At 38.1% G+C, this 22779-nt stretch overlaps 1 protein-coding gene across 6 annotated transcripts in view; it reads right to left on the reverse strand.

Annotated features, from left to right (window-relative positions):
* TRPS1 (transcriptional repressor GATA binding 1) overlaps positions 1–22779 on the reverse strand; it is a 236735-nt gene that overhangs the window by 207718 nt on the left and 6238 nt on the right. For 2 of the 6 annotated variants that reach the window (XM_036031369.1, XM_036031370.1), the window contains exon 2: positions 441–562. The exons of the other annotated variants lie outside the window; for them this stretch is intronic. Coding sequence is in view for 1 of the 2 variants with exons in the window: in XM_036031370.1 (XP_035887263.1) it covers positions 441–450 (10 nt within the window). In the remaining variant the exon portion in view is untranslated. The remainder of the gene's footprint in view (positions 1–440; positions 563–22779) is intronic. 6 annotated transcript variants of the gene reach the window in all.

The raw sequence follows: 22779 nt of genomic DNA on the forward strand, positions 1-22779 counted from the left end.
AAATGCCCTCAAAGGCAAAGAGTAAGTCCTCAATGTCTGCTGTTATTTTTAAGGAGTATTATCATCCCCACTAATTCTCTCCCTTATAATAGAATAATGTGGTCAACAGCATTGGAAACTCTTAAGGAGACGATACTGGAGACGATCCTGAGAGGGAAATAAAAAATAAAAAATAAAAAAAAAACGTTTAAGAAAGAAGAAAACAGCACTGTAGCAAAAAGGAGTAGGAAAAACAAAGGGTTGCTCTCCAGTATAAACATGTCAGGGGACAGTGGAAACCCTGAGGGCAGGGGAAGGTGGGTGGTGTAAAGGGGGTCAAACAAATGCAGTGAAAGGGAACTAGATGTTTGGTGGTGAGCACACAACAGAGTGTACAGGTACGGTATTATAAAACTGTGCACCTGAAGTTTACAGATGTTAGTAACCAGCAGAATACATACCTATATCCATCAATAACTATCTGGGTTATTAGAATATGTGTTCCAAAGGGTGTGAGTTAGAACCTCGGATCCCCGTTGCTGAGGCTGGAGCACTTGTAGGAACAGGAGCCCACCGGAAGTTCCTAATAGAAGAAATCAGGAAAACTAAGCTAGAGGAGACGCGAAGTGGACACCGAGGAAAGGTCGAACATGAAGAGATGTCGTATCTCCCACAAAATCAAGTATGTTTCAACTCAGGTCATAAATGAAGAAGAATTTTTGTTTAAACCCCAGAAATAGCCCAGATGAAAGTATGAGGTCACTGAGATACATTTGTGAAACATTAATGATACGGGATTATTTAGGCATGTGTGTGTGACTGTATCTTCATTCGTTTAAATTGGAGTTATATCCATTAATGTTTTATTTTTCTGCTTCAGTATTTATATCCCTGCCTGGATAATGTTCTCCTGTGGTCATGCATGTTGACAGTCTCATGACCAAGTAAAGTGCCTATATATAAGTAGGTGTTGTTTAGCAAATATTTATGGAGCGTACTTATTGAAGTTGTTATTGAAACTTAGCAGTTAGTGAAGCTTACTGAAAAGACAAAAATAGAGTTAATCAACAGACTAACTTAGCTACTTGACACCCATTTGTTTGTGTCTGAAGTGCCTGCCCATACTTGGTGTTTTATCTTAGCCCTGTGGATCCTAATCCATTCCAACACTTCAGTTTTCAGACCTGCAGCCTTTCATGAAGTTTTCCAAAGTAACGTACAAGCAAGCCTGCCAAGGTGATTCCAGATCTTTCTTGTCCCACTGGGAGTTCACTCAGAACATGGTGGCAAACTCAGTAATAATCCAACTAATATATTTGGATCCATGTAAACCAGTTGTTAAAATAATGGCCAAAAAAGGGTGATGGGATTAAGAAATACAAATGGGTAGTTACAGATTAGTCCCAGGAATGTAAATTACAGCATAGAGAATATAGTTAATAATATCACAAAATCTATGTATGGGGCCAGGTAGGTAATTGAAACATCAGGGAGGTCACTTTGTAAAGCATGTTTGTCTAAACACTATGTTGTACACCTGAATCTAATATACAGAGTAATACTGAACGTAAACTGTAGCTGAAAATGTTGTTTACAAAGTCACAATCCAAACAAAAAGATAGAGAGAGAGAAACAGAAATAATCTAGCTCACTTTAATTTAAAAAACTACCATTCAACTAACGGAAGTGAAGACTGGTCACGTATATTTTAATTGGAATCAAGGTCCATGGTATTAAGTTTTCTCAAATATTACAATAATGAAACAAATAACGTAAAATAAAGCAATGGCCAGGAAGACCTCAACACAACACTCCTCTTTATTTCAGGCCAGATCTCTGCAGAGGAAGACCTGGCGGACCTCAGATTGAGGTGCTCAATGTTCATCTAAGATTCCATCTTGAAGAACTACCTCCTGGCAACTGCTCAAGTCTCCCAATTCTTCTCCTTCCAGATGGTATTTGTTTTTCAAGTAGGGGCACTCCAAAATCAGGTCATTTTTAGGCAAAAATCAGCGCTCTCTGTGCCCATTCAAAGCAATTACCCTAAGACTCCGTGGCGGAGAACCTGACCATAAGAACACAAAGACAAGAACGAGCTGACCACTGGTTAAGGCCAGGAAGGCACCTTTAGGCACAGACCAACTGCATTTTTAGCCAAAAAATCTGGCACCGTTCTCAAGTTTGAGATAATAGGCCTTGCAAAAAGTCGTGGGCAGAGATCTCCTTGTACTTCCAAAAGCAGCTCCTGGCAAAACTGCCTCTTTTTTTCTTTTTTTCTCGGTTGGGCAGAATAAATAAAGACAGACATGCACACACATACTTACAGTTACGCGCACACTCAAAGGGCGGCAGAAACACATCAACCAACAGCAAGGACGGTTGTGATCAGGTTTTTATCCTCTTTTTTGAAATGATCTGTATTGTCTTAGCTCCCACAATAAAAAGTATCACCTGTCTACTTTACAAACTTATTTTTTTAGAAGGAATGGAGAAGAGGCTGCAAATTAAATACACAGTGCAATAGACGTTGGAGTAGACTATAAAAGGCAGTACTGTCTGCAATGGCCGGTTTACTCCCCACCCTCCCGGGCTGACTAGGAGCCTGAGCAGCAGCACCCAGCGTGAGCGCTCTCGCTACCTGGAATGGAGAACAGCATCAAGCTGCCAGCATTGATTGGGGCAGAGGTACTTACTTCTTGAATAAATGAACTCATAATATCGCATGCTTTTCAAAAAGAAGGCAGCAAAATATTTTAGGGTAAATAAAAAGTGAATTTGATTATATTTCACTTTTTTAAGCCACTGAAATTCTTGCTTTAAATTAATGTTTCTCTTAAACGGTGTGTATACTGAAAGTACGGTGTAAATCTAATAGTGGCAGTGGGAAGTCTGATGTCTATGTCATTTCATGAGAAAAGCACTGGATACAAAAGTTTTGTGTCTTTTGACAAACTAGGGGCCCTTAACTTCTGAAAGTGAAAATACTCAGAACTCTTCAGTTCCACAGTCTGTTACCAAGGAATGTCATAAGCAAAGATGGGAAAATATGATTTAAATATAATCATATTTGCATCTCATTTAATTATCAATCTTATTGCTTTCAGAGAAAAACTTCTTCTTTATAAAAGGCATTTTGTAAAAATTCTTCATGATGAATTGTGAATTTTATGTGTACTCTCTCCTAAATCCAATCATGTATGTTAACTGGAGATAGGCTCATTATTGGAATGATAAAACAATATTCTCCGAATTTGAAAAAGGTCCTGTTTTTTCATGACAGAGAATATACATGTTTTTCTTTTTTTTAATTTTATTTATTTATTTTTAGAGAGATGGGGAAGGGAGGGAGGGAGGAAGAGAGGGAGTGAAACATCAATGTATGGTTGCCTCTAGCACACCCCATACTGGGGATATGGCTTGCAACCCAGGCATGTGCCCTGACCGGGAATCAAACTGGTGATGCTTTGGTTCATAGGCCTGTGCTCAATCCACTGAGCTACACCAGCCACGGCCTGTTTTTCTAAATCACTAAAGAAAACAGACCCTCTCTGCACTCCGCAGCTCCTCCCCACCCCTGCCTTTAACACTCTTCACAGTAACAAAATGAACATCCATTTCCAAGCTTTAAAGCCATCAAGCCTACCATTCAAAATTAAAACCACCAGTTTGTTAGAATTCACAGCAGTAAGGAATCATAGTGCCAATATGAATTTACATAAGAGACCAAGATCCCGGGAAAGGCCATGGAAATGAATTGTGGATAATAAAGTTACCGTATCAAAGACTGCCCACAATACATGTTCCAAAGATTTGAAGGCAATCCAACTTTACTTCATCTTCTTGACTCCTAAGGTGCCCATAAATGGTGAAGGAGGTAGTCTCTGTTCAAATTGGGGTTGGCTCCCATTGAAAGATACACTGATGCACCGAATACTTGAGGTTCCAGGGGTAACTCTTTCATTTATTCCTGCTCTCCCTTAATTAGTAGGTAACCCTCTGAGCTTCAGAGACCGACAATGAGACTTATTTATTCATCCAGGTACTTAGACTTGGGCAGTCTTGGGCAATTTAACTATTTAACTTGACTCAATAGTACTGCTTAACTTGGCGGGGGGGGCGGGTGCAGTGGGGAACAGTCTGGATTCATTTGCAGCAAGTTTTCTGTCTAACTTAAAAATATTTTTGAAGAAATATGGTAAAGTGATTCTCCTTCTGGAACCAGATCCACTGACACTGTCACATTAACTCACAGCTTGTTAAATACTGTGCAATCTTTCTATAACATTCTTTGTTATGAGACTAGAATCAGCATATGGGAATTGCTCTTTTCCTGCTAAACTGAAGTCATTACTAACTACTCATCTGTGGCATGTACTCTTTCTTGCAACCAGGGATTTTAGCTTCACAAAATTTAGAAACTGCCACATTGTTTCTTGGCACGGCTTTCCAAAGTGACATCATTCAAATTTTGGAAAACTCCGTTATAGCAAATACTGGAGGAGGAGGCTCTGGGTTAAGGATTGCCCAGAAGGGGCAGCAGGGTCTCTGTAGAGACCAACCACAGCTCACTCCCTCAGTCCACACCTTCACATGCCTTTCATTAGAGACACGTGGAATTACAATGAGCTCACAAATGCATTTCAAAATGGGTTATCAAATTACCAGAATATGGAAATGACTTCCAGTTACTGAAAGTCTGTATTGGAACACAACTGTGATGGGGAGAGGGAAAAGCTCCATTTTCGGTTTACTCGATTTCCAAAGTCAAGGATTATAATTTTAAGTAGGTATACTTATTATATCACATACTATATGTATAAACCATAAATACAAATATAAATACAGATATAAACCTACTGACTCATTTATTGCAGAACACAAAATAAATAAGGAACTGTGTCTACATCATAAAGGAATTTTCAAAGAATCATATCGTTCAGACCCTCTGAAAGTCTCATTTTGGAACTGATTTCTGGGACTTCCTCCATTATTTGAATACTTCCATAGCAAAAAGAGAAATTCTAGTTTTCTCATCAATACACTGTGAGCCCTTAGTTCCAGAGCTTGTGAATTTTTTATTCCAACTATAATTCGACAGGAGCATTTGCAAACAAAAACTTAGTAGTAGTACTCTCAAGAGTACTTCTTTTCTATCAAATCAAAAATAATTCCAATGGTTCCCTGTAATTTCTCCTAGAAATTATTAAATGACATCTCACGTGTCACCTTTAAGATAACAATTTGAGCTTCTAAACTTAAAACTTCATTAATTTTAATCATTTTGCTATTTTTTAACAGATACATTTTGTAAGTAAATATTTTTATCTCTGCTGTTAAAAGCATGCGTACTTCCTGGGAAGGAAAAAAAATAATTCACACACACCGAACCTGAGAATTTAGGACATGTGGTCGCCAGTGATGCCTTGGAATCACGGCACCACACAGCACAGCCTGGAGAGGTTAGGAAATCACGTGACTATTTAGTATTCTCCTGGGGAAAAACTGGGTGACCTCAGAAGTAACAAATCATTTTTATTCACAGAGCGCTTCTAATCATGTGGCACATATCCCACATATGAAAAAAAAGACGAATTCTGAAATGCCCAGAGAGAATAACTAAATATTATCTGTGAGATACCACTAAGGAAAAGGCCTGATGTATTCTGACCCAGTTACCACAGCCTCTTGACAAATAACACAATGATTAACTCCGAAGGAAAATTCTGTAAGGGTCATTTGGGAGAGGAGGAAGAAATTTCATGAAATAAATACAAAAAGTAAGCTGTGACCGGAAATCTTTGCCTTTCAAAAAGGTACATATTAAAAAAAATTCATGTCTTAAAATTAAGTACTGATATAAATAAATTTAAAATACAAGTGATGGCATGGGTCTTTAATGGTCCATGGCATGTGCCATAAAATTAAGGCACGATGGGAAAAAACACAAACACATCTTTCAGTAACTTTTACATTCAGAGTGGCCTCGAACTCCAAAGTTTCTACAAACAGAAATCCAAACGAGAGATCTGATGAATTAAGGCATATATTCTTCCAAGGAAATGATACCAGCTAGGCTTTTGGAAGAATTGATGCTACTCTTTCCTGTAATTCCATTCTGTTTATATCCTAAATATTCAGTTTTTAATTAAAAAATAAAACAAGGCCTTAGAAACACCATTTTAAACAGTCTAAGTGAACACTCCATAGTTAATGACATGCAAAAATTAAAAAGATTGAAAACAACACAACGATTATAATTATTATTGTAATCATAAGTATTCTCACAGCCCTTTGGCATTCACTAAACCTGCTTTACGTCTATAATTTACATGGATTCTCCCCTCCCTGCAGCCTGTTCCCAGGTAGTACTACAGGAACACTGGGGAAACTGTAAACTACAGAAAGTAGAGACTGACTCTAATTCTGATTTTCATCCAACAAAGCCACACCACAGATAGGAAAACACAGGTATGACCTACTGATCCTCTAAACACAGCTGGACGCTAGCCTGCTTCAGACCGTCACAGGTCCCAGAAGGCAATGGGATGGATGGAACTTCTTTACTTTATTTTGTACTGCACATATCTGGAAAACAAATAAGCTTGGGAAAAGGCCAAAGTGCTCAAATAATTGAAAAATGCATTTTAAAAAGGCTGAAAAATATGATGATGCACACTGATGATCACCAAAGTACTAAGGCCTCCTCAGCTCCAGGAACAGCTGCTCTAACAAGAAGAAAAATATATACGGTGGACTCGGTCTTTGTTTGTATGTTAGAACCAGGGCTCCCAGTGCTGACTTGAGTACCTTTGGTTTCACAGGGTAAATATTTAGTTAAGTTTGAGGACTGAACCGGTACTTACTAATTGGCTTAGTATTGTTTTTGTTTTCAATCATAAGATTATTATTTTCTTTTCAACATAGTACTTTAAAAATTTACTATATTAAGTCATTTCATGTATTTAACTTTTTTCCATAAAGCATCTCCAGTTTTAATACTATCTTATGAAATCAACAAAGCCTCGGCTACTTCAGAAAAGCTTTTTTTTTAATTCTCCCTATCAATAGCAATGCTGGAGGATAATCTGTTATAAGTTTATTTATTTATTTTTTTAATATTTTTATTTATTTATTTTTAGAGAGGGAAGGGAGGGAGATAGAGAGAGAAACATCAATGTGCGGTTGCTGGGGGTTATGGCCTGCAACCCAGGCATGTACCCTGGCTGGGAATCGAACCTGGGACACTTTGGTTCCCAGCCCGAGCTCAATCCACTGAGCTACGCCAGCCAGGGCCCTAATCTGTTATAAGTTTAAAAGAAGGGCCTGGGTGTCCCTCTTCTTTTTAATTTTAAAATTAACTAAGGCAACAATACATAAACCCCATGATGTAAAAGTTAAAGTGCCCCTTCACATCCAGCTTGAATATCAATTATTTTCTTTCCATCAGTCAGAATGAATTCTTCCAGGCAAAAAAAAAATGAAGCAACTGGACGTATATTATACGACTCAATAAAGTTCATTCCTTGCTACACATGTTTTGTACTAGGGACTTTAAGAGCAGCTCTACTAAAAATAGTGACGTACCATAATATGGCCTTAATAATAGGAGCTTCCAGAAAAAGAAATGAGTACAGAGGATGGAAAAAGCATGGCTTCATAAAGAATTAACTTAAAAATAAACTCGATGATGTAGGGGGATAAAACTTGATAGGGATCCATGCAGGGCAACATCTCAAAATTTGTAATTTAAGAAAAAATATAAAGGCCTCAATTCCCAGGAGCTCCAGCCACTCCAGAAAACCTTGCTGTGCTGATCAAGACTACTACATTACAACTCTAATTGTGATTTAGTGCATTTGACTTTCTTATATTTATTTTATTCATACCTTTCTGTCTGAGAATGCAGGAGACACAACCCTCCCATCTATGTTTGCATAAATAAATAAATACACTTCCAAATATCAGAAATATTGGTTTAAGCAGCTCCATGAAAACTCTCAAAAAGTATGTGACTGATTGAAAGAGCAGTAATACATTTTTAATTACTGTAAAGAAAACCTAGACCTCCGGGTACCTCCCCTAGTGACTGTGCCCACATGTTGCACACAACACACAGGTAGGCAAATGTTAAGAATCGAGAGGATTAAGTGTCGATAAACCCATGTTGGGATCAGCAGGAGGAAATGAAATTTGAGCATCAAATCAAAGAAAGGCAGCAGAAAAAGAGGAAGCAAGGGAGAAGACAAGAAGAAGAAGAGCTGATAGAGGACACAGGAAACCAAGTTGGGAAGTGGGGAGAAGGGCAGGGAGGCAGGAGATGCAGGCGGAGGGAAAGGCGAGCACCAGGCCGGCTGCACGCGGCTGACCCCGCGGGCAGGGCTTCCACAGAGAGATGGGCTCGGAGGAGAGCTGGGAGCGGGGCTGGGAGCCCGGCGGCGCGCACCAGCCAGCCCGCCGAGGTACGAGGGAGAGCCAGCGCGCACACCACTGCTTCCGCAGGACTTCCTGCGACAACACGCCCACCCCACAGCCCGGGTGTGGGGCGCGCGTGGTGGCTGCAGCAGGCCTGGGGTTCATGCGCAAGCGAACACCACCGACACACACAAAGCTCCCGCCGCCTGCAGCTTCAAAGGCAGGGCCACAGACAGCAAGCAGCCTTCTTCCAAGACAACCAGCTCACTCTGCAGCTTCTTGGCGAGGAGTGAAAAACGGAATCCTATTTTTGCTACTCATCTGCGGTTCTGAGTCTTTATTTCTCCTTAAAAGAAAAATCAAAGAAAAAAAAAACTTTTACTCTTAGCTTTTAGTTCTGTGACTGTACGAACCACCAAAATATGCTGGATCTTTATGCTTATTCATAAACATAAGTTACTTTTTTCATTAATCCAACAGAGACAGAAAAGCTAATACTTAAATGACAAAAGTTTTGGGGTTTTATTTATTCATGTATTTTGGGGGGTTGGCTTGTTTTATGTCTGACCCAAACCAACCCTTCCTCTTTGTGTTTTGGTTACGCACAGAAGCTAAGTCAGGATGCCACACTTGTGAAGACCCCACTTGGAGCAGAAGGAGTCACCCAAAAGGGCACACAATTTAAGAAACACAAAGTCCTGAGGATTAAAGGGACAGTACCACATCTCCATGTCATTCAACAACTTCCCCTTGGAGATTGCTGATCACAGACTTTTTACTGTAATGGAGCCAAGAAGAGGCAGTTACTTAGACTAATAGGACTTTTTTTTTTTTTTAACCAGGAGATTGCAGCTTGAATCACGATGGAAAAAACACAAGTAGAATGTGAATCATGACTAAAGCCAGAGTTCTAAATGCCTTCTATAAAAAGGTGACGGTTTTATCACTGACAATGAACAAAGGTAGATTCGGGCCTAAGAAGAAAGCCTGGAACGGGGCTAATATAGAAGTCACCCAGTTTTTGAAAAATCTGGCAAACCCAGCAGCTCCAAACGCTGCTCACACCTGATGAGAGGGGAGGAGGACAGCTTCCCAACCCGACTGCCTGGCTTCCAGTCCCGACTCTGCTCCCGCTACCTGTCGGAGCCTAGGCAATGTCTTAAAACTTCCCTGAGAACTGTGATGACTGCAGGTCCCGTCCACGTGGAGACGATACTCTCCCCAGAGAGCTCAAAACACTAGGAGCCATGATCATCCTTTGAAGGTAGCCCCTCGTGGAAGGCTCAGCCCTTTGAGAAGCAAGCAGCCTTTTCCTCGGTCCGCCTAAGCTCACCCGTGGCCTGTGGCGGCTCCCGACTTTTATTAGTGATCAGCGCTGGCTCTGCACAGGCCAAATCAGCGTGTTGTTGCTCTGCGCCGCTCATTTCCATGCAAACTGTGTGCAGCCTTTGGGCAAAGTTTGCATGCCCTCTGCTCCCTGATTTTCACAAGTGAAAACACTACGACTGACACATTAATAAATGTGCTCCTTCCCATCATTAAAGGGCACCTCGCAGCTTTAGCAGACAGGAAACTGGCCCGGTGCACGTGCTGTCCAGCTGGCACATAGAGGCGTCTTCAAGAGCGTCCACTCCCCCTACATACAGTCTGATAAGGAACATTTTCATGGAGCCAAAACATACATTTCCTTCCTCTACTTCTGCATTTAACAGACATGAGAGCCGGAGAGTCATGTCAGGGATTATGAAGCTGCAATAAAGGGATTTCTAAGCCACCAACAGTATCAGAACAGCAGGACTAAACTTCGCCTACTCACTTTCAACCAAAAGTATGCGCCCCTTCCTTCAGTTGTGGAAAAGTACAGAGGACTTAAAAACCCTTACTGATTAACCAGACTGTACTGTACAATGAAACTCTTTCTACTGTCAATTAAATAGTTTGTAAAATTCAGACAGATACTACTTTTAAACATCCAACAGTCTCCTTTCAGAGATTTTCAACATTTCTGATAGACATTAGGGGACATCAGAAAAGCATGTTTAAAAATGCAAGTAGCTAAGGTTTCTAGAAAGCTTTGGAATGTTTTATTATTAAAGAAGAAATAGGTAAATGTGAGGCCTATAAGTAATGAACTGTCCTAGAAGTAAAGAAATTCATTAAATAGGTCTTCTCCTTGATTTATTCTTCATGGTTCCATATCCATTCAGATTTGGAAATGCACAATAATAATTTTCCAGAGCTGTTTAAAATAATATTTAAGTGCCTAACAGATTCACATATTAAATAAAGAATTTCTCAATTCTCAGATTAAGGAAAGGTTTTTTTTTTTAGTTTAAAAGAAAAAAAACTACAGAGAGAAGGCCAAGGATATGGTCTTTAAAAAACAAACTTCAATTTTTTCCCTTCACCTTTAAGATGAAATTAAAGGTGATTATTAAAAATGAAACAGTCAAAGATGTCTGTGGCATTCTTGTTCCAACATGAGAAATGTCTCAGCAGCTATTATTCAGCTACCACTTTATTGGCCACCTCGCCAGGAGTCTGGGTATTAAATAGAGCAAAGAGGGATTCACTTTCACTGCCTTAAACCTGGGCATCCCAAAGCAGCGTTAGTCATGGCTCCGCTGAGCTCCTGACACACCCTATCCATCAATATCCTTGTTAGATCTTCTGAAGATACACATCACCCCTGTTCCTTTAGCACTGGAGCATTAGATCACTTACAGGTAACTTCCATCACAAAGCCAATACAGAAGCCACTGCCCTCGAACATCACAACACATTTGGGCTGACAAATATTCAACATGTGGCCGTTAAAACCACACATTTCCAACCCACGACCTTGCAGCCTAGCAATGTCATCCTTCATGTTTCAAGAGCACATCATTTATCACTTTGCATCTTTGATTACTTCATAGTACCTCAGATACAGTATCGGTAAAGCACAACAAGGTGCTGGGGTTTTCGTTCTTCTATAGTTTGCAAATGTATTGGGGGGGGGCCTGCCTTTGCCTCAGTTTCCCTGGCACCGTCATACTTGATTTAGTGATATTAAATCAATGAAAGACAATTTGAAAGCACGCTGCAAAACACAACGTGTTAAGTCACAGCCAGCAGTGTCACACTTTAGGAAAAATACATTAGGGCAAACTCCAAGAAATGTGTATTGATTAGGCAATATCAGGTAATCTTTTTCTTCTCTGAAATCTGACAACCCAATTTCATAATTTTCTCAACATCTCAAAAGTCTTACACTCTTCTGGACAAAGTGTTCTTTCCCCATGTTCCATTTAATGCAATACTTTTGAGAAACCACTGTATCCAAGGCATTGTAAAGAGAACAAAAATGAGTTGGGTTATGTTCTTTCTCTCCTCAAGCTTGCCATGGGAGCCCAGGGCAGGGGCGTTTAAATCTAAATGAAGGGAAATGGGAAGGCTTCAAAGAGAAGAAACACAAAGCAGACGCCTGAGGAACAGGCAGAATTCCTACAGGCAGGGCTGGATGTCACGTCCTTCTCAGAGGGGAGAACGTGAACCCAAGGCTGGCTGCGGAATGCTCTGGGACCAAGTATTTGAGTCCCAATGGCAGTGGCATTGGAAGAGCACGGACACTGGAACTCAGAAGCCAAGTTAATTTAGAGGTGACTGCACTGGAGTTATTTCACTATGACCCAAAGCTGAAGGCTTATAATCCTCAAGGAAAAGCACAGAGATGAAGAGGAAAGTCAAGGACAGACGAGAACAAGTATGGCAGGGCCCTAGACACCAAGCCAGGAGGGACGCTCGGGGAAACAGCTGGCAGCACCCAGTCTATTGAAGAGATGCAGCCAGATGGAACAGCCACTGGGCTTGGCCACCCCACCACGAGGCCACCGCTGTGCTCCCTGCAGCACCGTGGACAAACAGAGGCGGCTGGGCGGAGTTCACCAAGCCGGGACACGAAGGTGTACATGGAAGGAGCACCAGATTCAGGCTTTCCATACTTTCCCCACTCTGGGTTTATTTTTATATCCGAGTAGGTTTATCTTTATTCTGAAAAAAAAAAATAGACCACATTCCATATCTGGCTCAAGAACATTCTAATTAATAAATCTCAAAGAGCAACATTTTGACTTCGTGCCATGCCAAGAACAAGATGAAATCCATCTGGAAATAAATAAAAAGTAGCCTTTTGTCTGTTTTACCTTGCATTTTTCTACATTGTCAAAGGAGACAGGTTGAATATTTGCCCAATCATTACTTAACATCACCCCAGTGCTTAAACCCTCACCTGTCAGCCAGCTTCAGTAGCCATATACCAGCTACAGAATCGCAACTGGATTTTTCCTAGACTCCAAGAATGCTCCAAAAATAACTGCAATTGGATTATAATCCAAATGGTCAGAAGATAAACGCCACTTAACTACCCTCTATAGAACATCCAGGATAGTCTTTGCTCACAAACATGTGCCACGAGAACAAGCATAGAACAGACAGCAAAATGTAAGACAGAATACGTGAGAGGAGGCTTACCAAGAGTGAGTCAATGTAATAGTGCAGTTGTGATGAAGGGGGAATAAAATTAAATGCATGCTGACTTATCAGCAAAGCAACTTCCTTACGCAATGGCAAGAAAAAATGAAATACAAAAAAACTCATCTTTTTTAAACCTTTTCTGGATTTAACCTCTTTTAAAAGTCAGCAAGAAAGTACATTCTGATCAGCAAAGCCCAGAATAAGAGCCACTTTGAACTTATTTTGGTCTGCAGTGCCAAAAAGACACAGCAAGGTTCCGATCCCCTGAAGTAAAAAAAGAAAAAGAAATAGTCCATATATTGGAGAATCCAGTAATTTATTAGAAAAATAAATTTTAAATAATATAAAGGAAAACTAGGGCAAACTAGGCATTTCTAGCATTTCCTATGGTTCTATCAGGTATACATTGGATTTTAAACTATAATTAATAGCATTAAAAATAGACTATATAAAAAGATAAAAGCCAGAAGAAGTGTTGGAAAAAAAACCCTAGGTAGTCATGTAGTAAGAATAACAGAGGTTTTCAGCCTCTCCCTGTACAGGACACTCACTACACCAAGAAAGAGATTTTATGTGGGATGACCAGCGTAATGGTTAAAACGATTCTTTAACCCATGTTAGAAGAACTGCTTTTTAATGTGGATAATCATTCCACTGCTCTCTGATTTCACTGATTATCTCTGACTGACTGAATATGATCATTTGCCACAAGCAAACTGTTCATTTTAAAGGAGAAACTATCCACAGCCATTTATAAGGGGTTTTCACCTAAAGAATCATTAATGAAACAACATGACCAAATTAAATCAAGCCTGCCCTCCGACTGAAGTACAAACAGCTGAAAACACATACAAGGCACCTTGCAACTCAACATGAAATGGGTCCTAGCCAGACTCCAGACCAAACAGGCCCATTCCTCGTGTCTGACGCACCTCCTCGGGCTGGCCACAGTCACTCCAGGCGCCCACTTGACAAGAGTTTGCAGGATGACTTAGGTACAACATCTTTCTGCATGGAATTACTGCAATTCTTCGAAACAAACGAGGAAATAACAGTGGCACCCAGGGTTGTAAACTATACATTTCACTGATGGGGAAAGATACATTAACCCTTTAATTATGCAGCATAACTATTAGCACTGAAAGATAAGTAAAAAAAAAAAAAGAAATCTAAATGAAATACCTCAGGTGTCTAAGGAGAAAAAATTTTCCTGTTTTTCCAATGCAACAAATAAATGATTAAAATCAGCTTCACTTAATCAATAAAGAAATGGTAACTGCATCCATCTTGAGTAGCAAGCTCATGGATAAAAATGGAACATTAAAGAAATTCTAAAAATAAATAAACGCATTAAATTTTAATTTTCACTACACTTGGATTAAACTGTATCACTCAAAAGACAGGATTAAGAAGAAAGGCATTAAATAAATGAGGTTCCTTTATTACTATTTTGTTAATCTGTTTCTATAAATGCTGAGGAATTTACATAGAATACAACAAATAATTTCTCAACCGTGTTTTGGTAACTAACTGCACATTTTAGGCCTAATCTCACAGATACTCTTTATAGTTTTCAACCAACCAAGGGACTAATGGCTATTATGAATGAAAAAAAAAAAAAGCCCAGTTTCTTGGAAGACAAAAAGTCCTTAATTCAAATGGACCATTTTTTAAATTGGTCTCAAAATACAATAATGTTGGAGTTATTTTAACCTAAAGAGAGAAGAATAATGCAAATGAACTTCTTATTAATAACCACTTTATAAGCAATTTTCAGTACCAACTGGATTTTATGTAAGTGAGTCCAAAGACACATCTATCACTCAAGTGTTTGAAGGAAACACTAGGCCTAGATTGTCTGCAGAAACTTTTTAACCTTCCAGGATAAGGTCTAAACTAAACTTGATTCCCCATTCTCTGTGAGGTATTAACAGGGAAATAATATGACTATACCAACATATTATATGATCAATTCCCTGCTGCTTACTAACAAAAGACATTCTAATTTTGTTCTCACATCTATATGCAAAAGGAAAAATACAGATTAATGAATCTCAAACATTAGGCAGACTTCCTCAACAAACACCAAAATTGTCTAGTATCTCATGTATAAATGAGGATGGTGACCAGACACAGGTTCAAGTTCAGTCCTTTATCTAAGTGGCTGTACGATCATGAGAAATTCACTTAACTTAATCTTCTGTTTTCTCCTTTGTAAAACAAGATGATTCCACTAGAGTGGATAGTAACTCTCATGACCCTTCTATCTTTCTAAATAAAGAATGATCCTTAGGGTCACCCTGAATAATACCCAAATGAAAGAGAAACAATGAAACAGAATTTACACTTGAACAGCAGATTTCCGACTGACCATTCAAGGCAAGTTTCAGCCATGGAGATAAGTGTTTTATTGGCCAGGGTCTATTTTTCCACAACAACAACAACAACAACAACAACAAAAAGGCTCTCCAGTCTAGATCCACATTTCCTCATGTATGTGGGAAGCAGGATAGCACACATTTGCACACATAAGATGAACTCTGTGCCCATCAGCACCACAGCTGGGGGCTAGCTTTTCCAGCACAAGCACAAAACTAAGAAAACTCTCTCACAGGCCACGTAGTCCACTCTCCACCTGACCTCAGAGAGGTGTTCACATTTTTACTCTCCTGTATATTTCCTTTGTCCATGGTTTTAATGATGTAACCTAATGAAATAAAGAGCACATATTACTGGGCTCAGACATTTTGCTGATATTTTCACATGATCATCTGTTGTCAAAATAAAGGGGACCAATTATTACCACAATATTGTTTACGTAAATAAACCCCCTTTTCTCCCACATTAGGAAAAGAAGAAATGATCTGGGGAATTGTTCTTTATTCCTTATCTATCTCTAAACGCTTTGAATTAAATCTGAAAAAAAAAAAAAACTGGCCCAGCTCTTCCATTATATTTCAAATAGGGAAATTTTTTAAATTATCCTTTCAAAATAACACAATAAACATGATTTCAAATCATCACATTAGCCGACTTGCAACAACACGGTTTTGATTACACTGGACCAAACTTTTGGCAAAACATTCCCCTGACATCACAAGGACCAAACAAGGAGGCGGTCGGTTGAAATGTCCACATTTCTACCAGTGGAGACACCAAAATACTGTTAAATACACTCCACCGTGCAAGCAACAGGCTCTCTCAGAGTCAACTCCACTTTCAGTGAGTAGCCTGGGTGATTTGTTAGGGATACTACATTTGCCACTGATACCTTTTTCTTTAGGGCCTGATGCATTTACTCCAAAGGAAAATATTTGTAAGTAGTCTTGAGACGAATGTGCAGAGCTGTTACTTCTCTATAGTAGCAGCCTTATTTGCTTTACACACAACTGTAATTTAAGGACGCCAGTCATTTTAAGCAAAGTCATTTGCAAAAAATAAAATGCAGGCAAAACCAAAGAAAAATTTTCTTTCTACTAAAACATCTTTCCACTAAAACATGTCAGGTTAACATCTTCAGTGATGGCATAGGTTTAATTTTAACCCTGTGTATTGACAGTATTTAAGATTTTCTTACTACTTTTGGAAAATTCCAAAGGAATACCTCAAACTGATTTCAAGCTGGTTAAAATATTTTTTATCCTTTTCCTGCAATCACATTTGTAGGCACAAATTGCCTAAGACACAAATGAGAAATAACTAAATGTCATGTTATTTTATCGCATTCAGAATTTTTGTGATTATTTCAAAAAACTAAATATAGGATTGTCAAACACCACTCTTTTTTAAGGTAAAAATAAAAGCATGCAAATAACATGATAAGGATTTCTCCATAGTTGAATCCTCAGAAACAACCAAAATATCTTATCATAAAAAGGGATGGAAGCTGAGCTCAAATCACTGATCCCTGAATTTGATTTTTCAAAATGAGGTTCTAAAAAGATAACACAAAAGGAAAAAATACAAAATAATGCAAAATTAATTTGCATCGTATGGGAAATAACAAGGATTCTATAATAAGAAAACCGTAAAAAAGATGAAGTATTTCCTCTCTTTTCTGAAAACCTTAAAAAAAAACCCTAAATATTTCAATGGACTTCAAGTAACACAAGAGAATTTGGAAAACACGTCTCTAAAAACCAATCCGGAATGCAGAATGTCAATTTGGAAATAATGGGAGCTTATTTCGTTTTAAAAATTGAAAACTTTTTAAAGACAAAAATTCAAGTTAACATCCCAGTGATTAACTCAGGAACTGCTTAGCCAAGAACAACTTTCGGCACTTAAAACATAAAACTGTCAGTTTCCTCTGCTTGGAGACAAAACATACAAAATGCAAACATTCACTGCTATATTTTCCTAGATGTGAAAGGCAGAACTAACTTTTATAAAAGGTGATCACCCTGAATACTTCTACCTTGGTATTATATATATGCCGTAGCTCCCCCAAATCAGCTACAAATTCCAAACTTCAGAATCACCCTGAGCAGAGGACTACTATTGTAGTACATTACTCTCTAAATCTTGATGGAAATACAATCACTTATTGAACTTTGCTAGGGCTCAACATACAAATATGTTAATCTGCCTGTGCTTGATGTTATTGAACATAAGCTACCATAAACAATAAAACTCTTCAGTCATATCTTCAAAGGCTTGATAACATGATGGCTGGCATTCCATTTCTTGCAAATCGAAAATAAAGCCTATTGACGGTGAGAATAATATAAGTACCCTCTTCCCTGAATCAAGACACATTCATTGCAAGCATCATCTGTGATCAACTTGTCAAATATATATTTATAAACGGAGACTACAGAGTTTGGGAGAAGCACTGAGTAACTAAAATTGCCTTAATCTTTTTGCCAGAAATATGTCACAGTTGGTGCTCACAATTGTTTCGAAATTATACCACAACTTTCTCTAATTCCATTTGATGTATTTCCTCATACAAATGGAATGGCAAAGGCCTGCTTGCAACAAACAATAAATGAAATATTATTTTACAGTATTGGAGCTTTCTCCTCTTCATATACTGCCCCCTCCAAATCATATAATAAAGAAATGTAGGTAAAAATTCCACAGCTGGCACATTTTTCCTTTAAAAAGAAAAATACTTATTTCTCCAAAAAAACTAAAATATTAGAACCCAAAGAGGAGAAAAAAAAAGAAAAAGAAAAAATGGTAATAAAGCATGGCAGAAGAATCCTGAGGAAGCATGCTTGGTCTCAGCATAATTTCCCTTAGCATCCTGAGATGAACGGCATCACGCAGCCTGTGAGCTCTGCTTACTCTGAAAACCAGCCAGAAGATTTTCAAAAAGGAAAAATTCTGGTTGTGTTTTCAAATGCCAAATTAACTTACAGGACGTCCACTCCTGAAGGGAAACAGCACAGTAGCGCCACAGAAGCTAGAGAATGCTTTTTGTCACGCGGAGCCGGAACTGATGAGTGTGACCCCAATGGGGTTTATCTAAAATTCCCAAGGACCACAGGCAAAGAGGTCAGAAGTTTTCTGTGTCAAAAATATGCAAAGACATGAAGCTATATACAGCAACTGTTCCTTAGGTTACAATGGATTGTATATTATTTAAGTCTCTCCCTCAATAGCAATCGAAAATGGGAAAAACAAAGAGGAGGAAAACCTGCTTACACTCACAACTAACGTCGTATTCTTCAATTCCAAGCGTTATTGGTCTCATTTTTAAATGATCATTATTACCAATGATACATCCAATTATTCAGGGAGTGTCCCGAGCAGACACACACAATTAAGTGCTAACAATGATAAGCTGAAGTATCCTGAGAGTAAGAAGTACACGACAGGTGTGCACACAGCGTAACAGCAAAGAGTTAAATGCCTGACGAAGTGAACGTGCAAGATCATGAACCCGTATTTACATACACAATGCGCGCACTACGATTTTTACTGCCGGCCTTACATTTGATGAGTGGCAGCTTTCTTACGGAAAACTTATCAAGTACAAAGAAAAAGTAAAAAGTAAACAACTAGGGCACTCTTTCCCCGACATAAATTGTCCTAAGGACGGGGCATTTAAAGGTAAAATAAACAGTGATGAGACAGAGAGTAAAATAAACTGTTCGTTGTAATAGAGATTTAGATGACAGTGACTTTCTTATAGTAAATGACCAAATCTTATACACAATGAATGTCCTGCAAATTCATTCTTCATGTAAAGGAGAAACATCTTTTACTATCTGCTTATAAATTACAGAAAATAATGTTTTACATTACTTATTACTTGGACGTCTCATTGCTCTGGCCACTTGTACCTAGGTTATTTTCTACAACTTAACTTTGTTTAATTAAGAAGCAACATTTGCAGTAATCTTTAAAAAGAATAACTTGAAGACAGTATTAAACATAATCACCTGTGATCTTCCCATTTATAATTTAAATTGTTTTATTAACATAAAAATTCAGCCACCAAATACAAACAATACACAATTTTTAAAAATCATAAAGGTATATCTAAAAATAATTAACAGAGAATTATGGATCATTCAACGATTAGGCTAATATTTGAGAAGATTTAATAATATGGGCCTTGATTCCAATTAACATGTATGTGACCAATCTTAACTTCCATCAGTTGAACAGTACTTTTAAAAATTGGAGTGAGCTAGATTCTCTTTCAAAAATACTTCATGGCTTCAAAAAAATAAAGCAGAAACAAATGCCAAAATCTCTTTCAGAAATTTTTATACATTTGAGCTGCTTCGTAGTATGGAGAGAAAAACAGGCTGATGTATTTATTCTGCATCTTTCAGAGCTAAGGATGATGTGAGGGTAATGACATCACAGAAAAGCCACAAGTAGAAGCTGGTTTTTGTTTTGCCAATCTTGTTCTCATTTCAGAACCAAAAGTATCATGAAGTTAACCCCCAAATCAGCGTGGGGATGCATTAAGTAATTAGAACGTGTATTACAAAGACTGAAGTCATTTCAAAAAATGTGTATGTTAAAATTCCATTCAGTGCCTTCATGCAAAAACATTTTACATGTGTGAGACTACAAATATGTGCACATCCATGTACACACTAAGTTCACATGAAGCCACACAGCCACAGGCTGCACTGGGCACAGCTCGGAGAAAACAGGAGCTAAAACTGGACTAGTAATGCTTGATCCCTTCGCACATGAAGCGTTTCATGTAATAGAGAAATTTAGATTCCACCAACAAACCTCTACTGTGTATCTTCACACTATTTATAGATGTATCTGATCTCAGACATAATAGATGCTTCTATAAAGAGAAAGTGAAATAGTGATTCACAAGTATTCACGGAAAGCTACACTGTAGAATCTAATCAAGAAGCATGTTATATTATAAATGTTGATTGTAAGTTTCATAAATTCTGTCCAGATTCTATAAGTAAAAAAAGCTCTAAAGCAAAATCTCTTTTATCTCTCTCTTCTACAACTAAAATATATTTAATGTCTAAATATCACTTGTGTTTTACCTATCATCCTATACAGGGTTCATTCCTGGTTGTTATAATACTCAATTTAAGATAATATTAATGCTTTTTTAAGGCTTGAGACATATACATTAGATAATATGAATATGCTTATTATTCTTTATACTACTATACTATGCACTATCATGAATTAAAAAGTAATTAACAGATGAAGCAATTATAAATGCAAATAAAAGAACCATGTCCCCTCCAAATAAAGGAAAAAAAGAAACAAAATAAACTATAGACACCTAAAAACTTCCTTCTGACACTATCTACTATAGAAGGCTTAAAGAGCTGACAATGAGTCATTTGTTTATTGAAGTGTTAAATAAATTGAATGTATAAGTTAACTTCTGACTTACTTAAAAGTATCTGGAACATTTTCCAGAGCCTATTTTGACTGGGTCAATTACCTAGATACCAAAGTTGTTGCATTGTGTTGCCTGATGAAATAGGACATACATGAACCCTCAAAACCAGTATTACAAGCCCAGCAAACAGCATCACATTTGGGTGACGCACAGAATCCATCACCCTAGGGAAGAACGCTATGGTCATAGTACAGAGTTGTTACATGTTCCATATTATTTCTACGTAACGTTTTGAGATGATAGAATTGTAAATTATAAAGTGCTGTCCCATAAAAAGGTATGTTCAGAAACAGCACTGTCGCTTAACTGCTTTCAACAAAAAATGGGACTTTGAAAACATTATCTTCAGAAGCATTTCTTAGAATACACTGAAAGGTAGCATTTTGACTTATAGTTTTTTGTCATTTCTTAAATTTCTTAGTAAATTCAAGGGACATAATAAGTATTGTGATAATGGTGGCTTCATTACGGTTAAACCCCACACTCATTTCACACTTCTAGCCTTCATAAAGTAGGTCATGTAGCTCTTTAAAAGATTCACGTTTAAAGCATCGAGTCAATGCTCAGATGTGAGACCCCACCATCAAGGGTATCTACGTACAATCAGTCCACATACATCATATATAGGAAACATACTTCTAATAGCATGCACACAAAGCAGCAATGATTTAAACATAGAACAGCTACTGTGAATACTTCAAACATTTCCAGACACTTACAGTGCTAGATTTCCTCTCATATTGTAGGTATTCTACTACCAACTACCCCAAAATTACACAAAGCAAAATATGTTACCTTTGTTCAAACAATACTGCAGTTCATTATATAACAAAGTGTCATCCTTAATTGCTCAGGAACCAAGACAGTGGTGGATTCTTGGAGCAGAAGTGGCGCTGAATGGTTTGAGGCAAAACTGAAACATATTGTTTAAGTAAACCTTAAGGGGAGGGGATCATATGCGCAATTGATGATTTTTTTTTGTATCATCTTCCACAAAGCCTCTCCAACCCCTCCCCACCACTGAACAGTAAACAAGCTGCTGATATTAAAGGAAGGCAGTTCTGTATACCTGCTTCTCCCTTTTCTTTTCTTCTTGCTAAACTTTATCACTGTTCCCTCAGTTGTGAATAAGCCAACATTCATTAAATAAACATGTATGGACAGGGAAACCCCTAACTTAAAATTTAGGCTTGAAAACTTTGGGAAAAAATAAAATAAAATAACCAAGACTTACTTGCGGACACTCTCACTAGGCTGATGAGAACCACTTACAGATTAATATAAGTTCCTAAAGTTTTTTCCTGACAAATCCTTAAGGGAAGAAGTAACCAGCAAAGAAAGAATGTCTCTGATTTGAACAACAGCCTACAGGTCTCACAAGGAAAACTGAGCAATGCATAAGGTAAATCAGATTTCTGCTCAAAGAACACCTCAACTTCCCTAAATATGGGGAACGCTTTCATGATCATTATACACATCCTAAAAGACATTTGAAGGTATCCATGTGATACCTAATTTTTAGTATTATTTCTAAAATGTACTCAGTTTGGAAAAAAAATTCTCAGAACAAATTTGGGGTTAAAAGCAAAGTCGTCCCAGACAAGCAACCACAAGCTTTAAACCTTATGAACAATCCACATCAGAAATGTTTCTCAGTTCTGGCCCACCTAATGGGGCGAGGGCCCCATCTCGGGATGGAATGCCTTTGCCTGTGGAAGGAAATACTGGCACAAATCTTTTTGCCCTCCTGAAAGATTTTCCCGCTTGCCAGATTCGGAAGTTGCCCTGATGTCAATCAACATCACCGAGATGTCTCTTAATTCGAGAAAGTTCTGTTTGCCTGTGCAAGATCAGAAAGAGAGAAAATGACTATTTAAAAAAGAAAAAAAAAGGAAACAAAAATGCTGTGTAATTAATAGGGTTGAAACCTATCATGTAAAATTGGGAGAAAAAAGAACCGCCAGCAGAAGCACCCTGACCCTTTAAAATTAACACTTTCCCTCTAAAAATGCAGTTTT

This window comes from Phyllostomus discolor, chromosome 7 (assembly GCF_004126475.2).
Source record: "Phyllostomus discolor isolate MPI-MPIP mPhyDis1 chromosome 7, mPhyDis1.pri.v3, whole genome shotgun sequence".
In the NCBI taxonomy this organism is placed as follows: Eukaryota; Metazoa; Chordata; class Mammalia; order Chiroptera; family Phyllostomidae; genus Phyllostomus; species Phyllostomus discolor.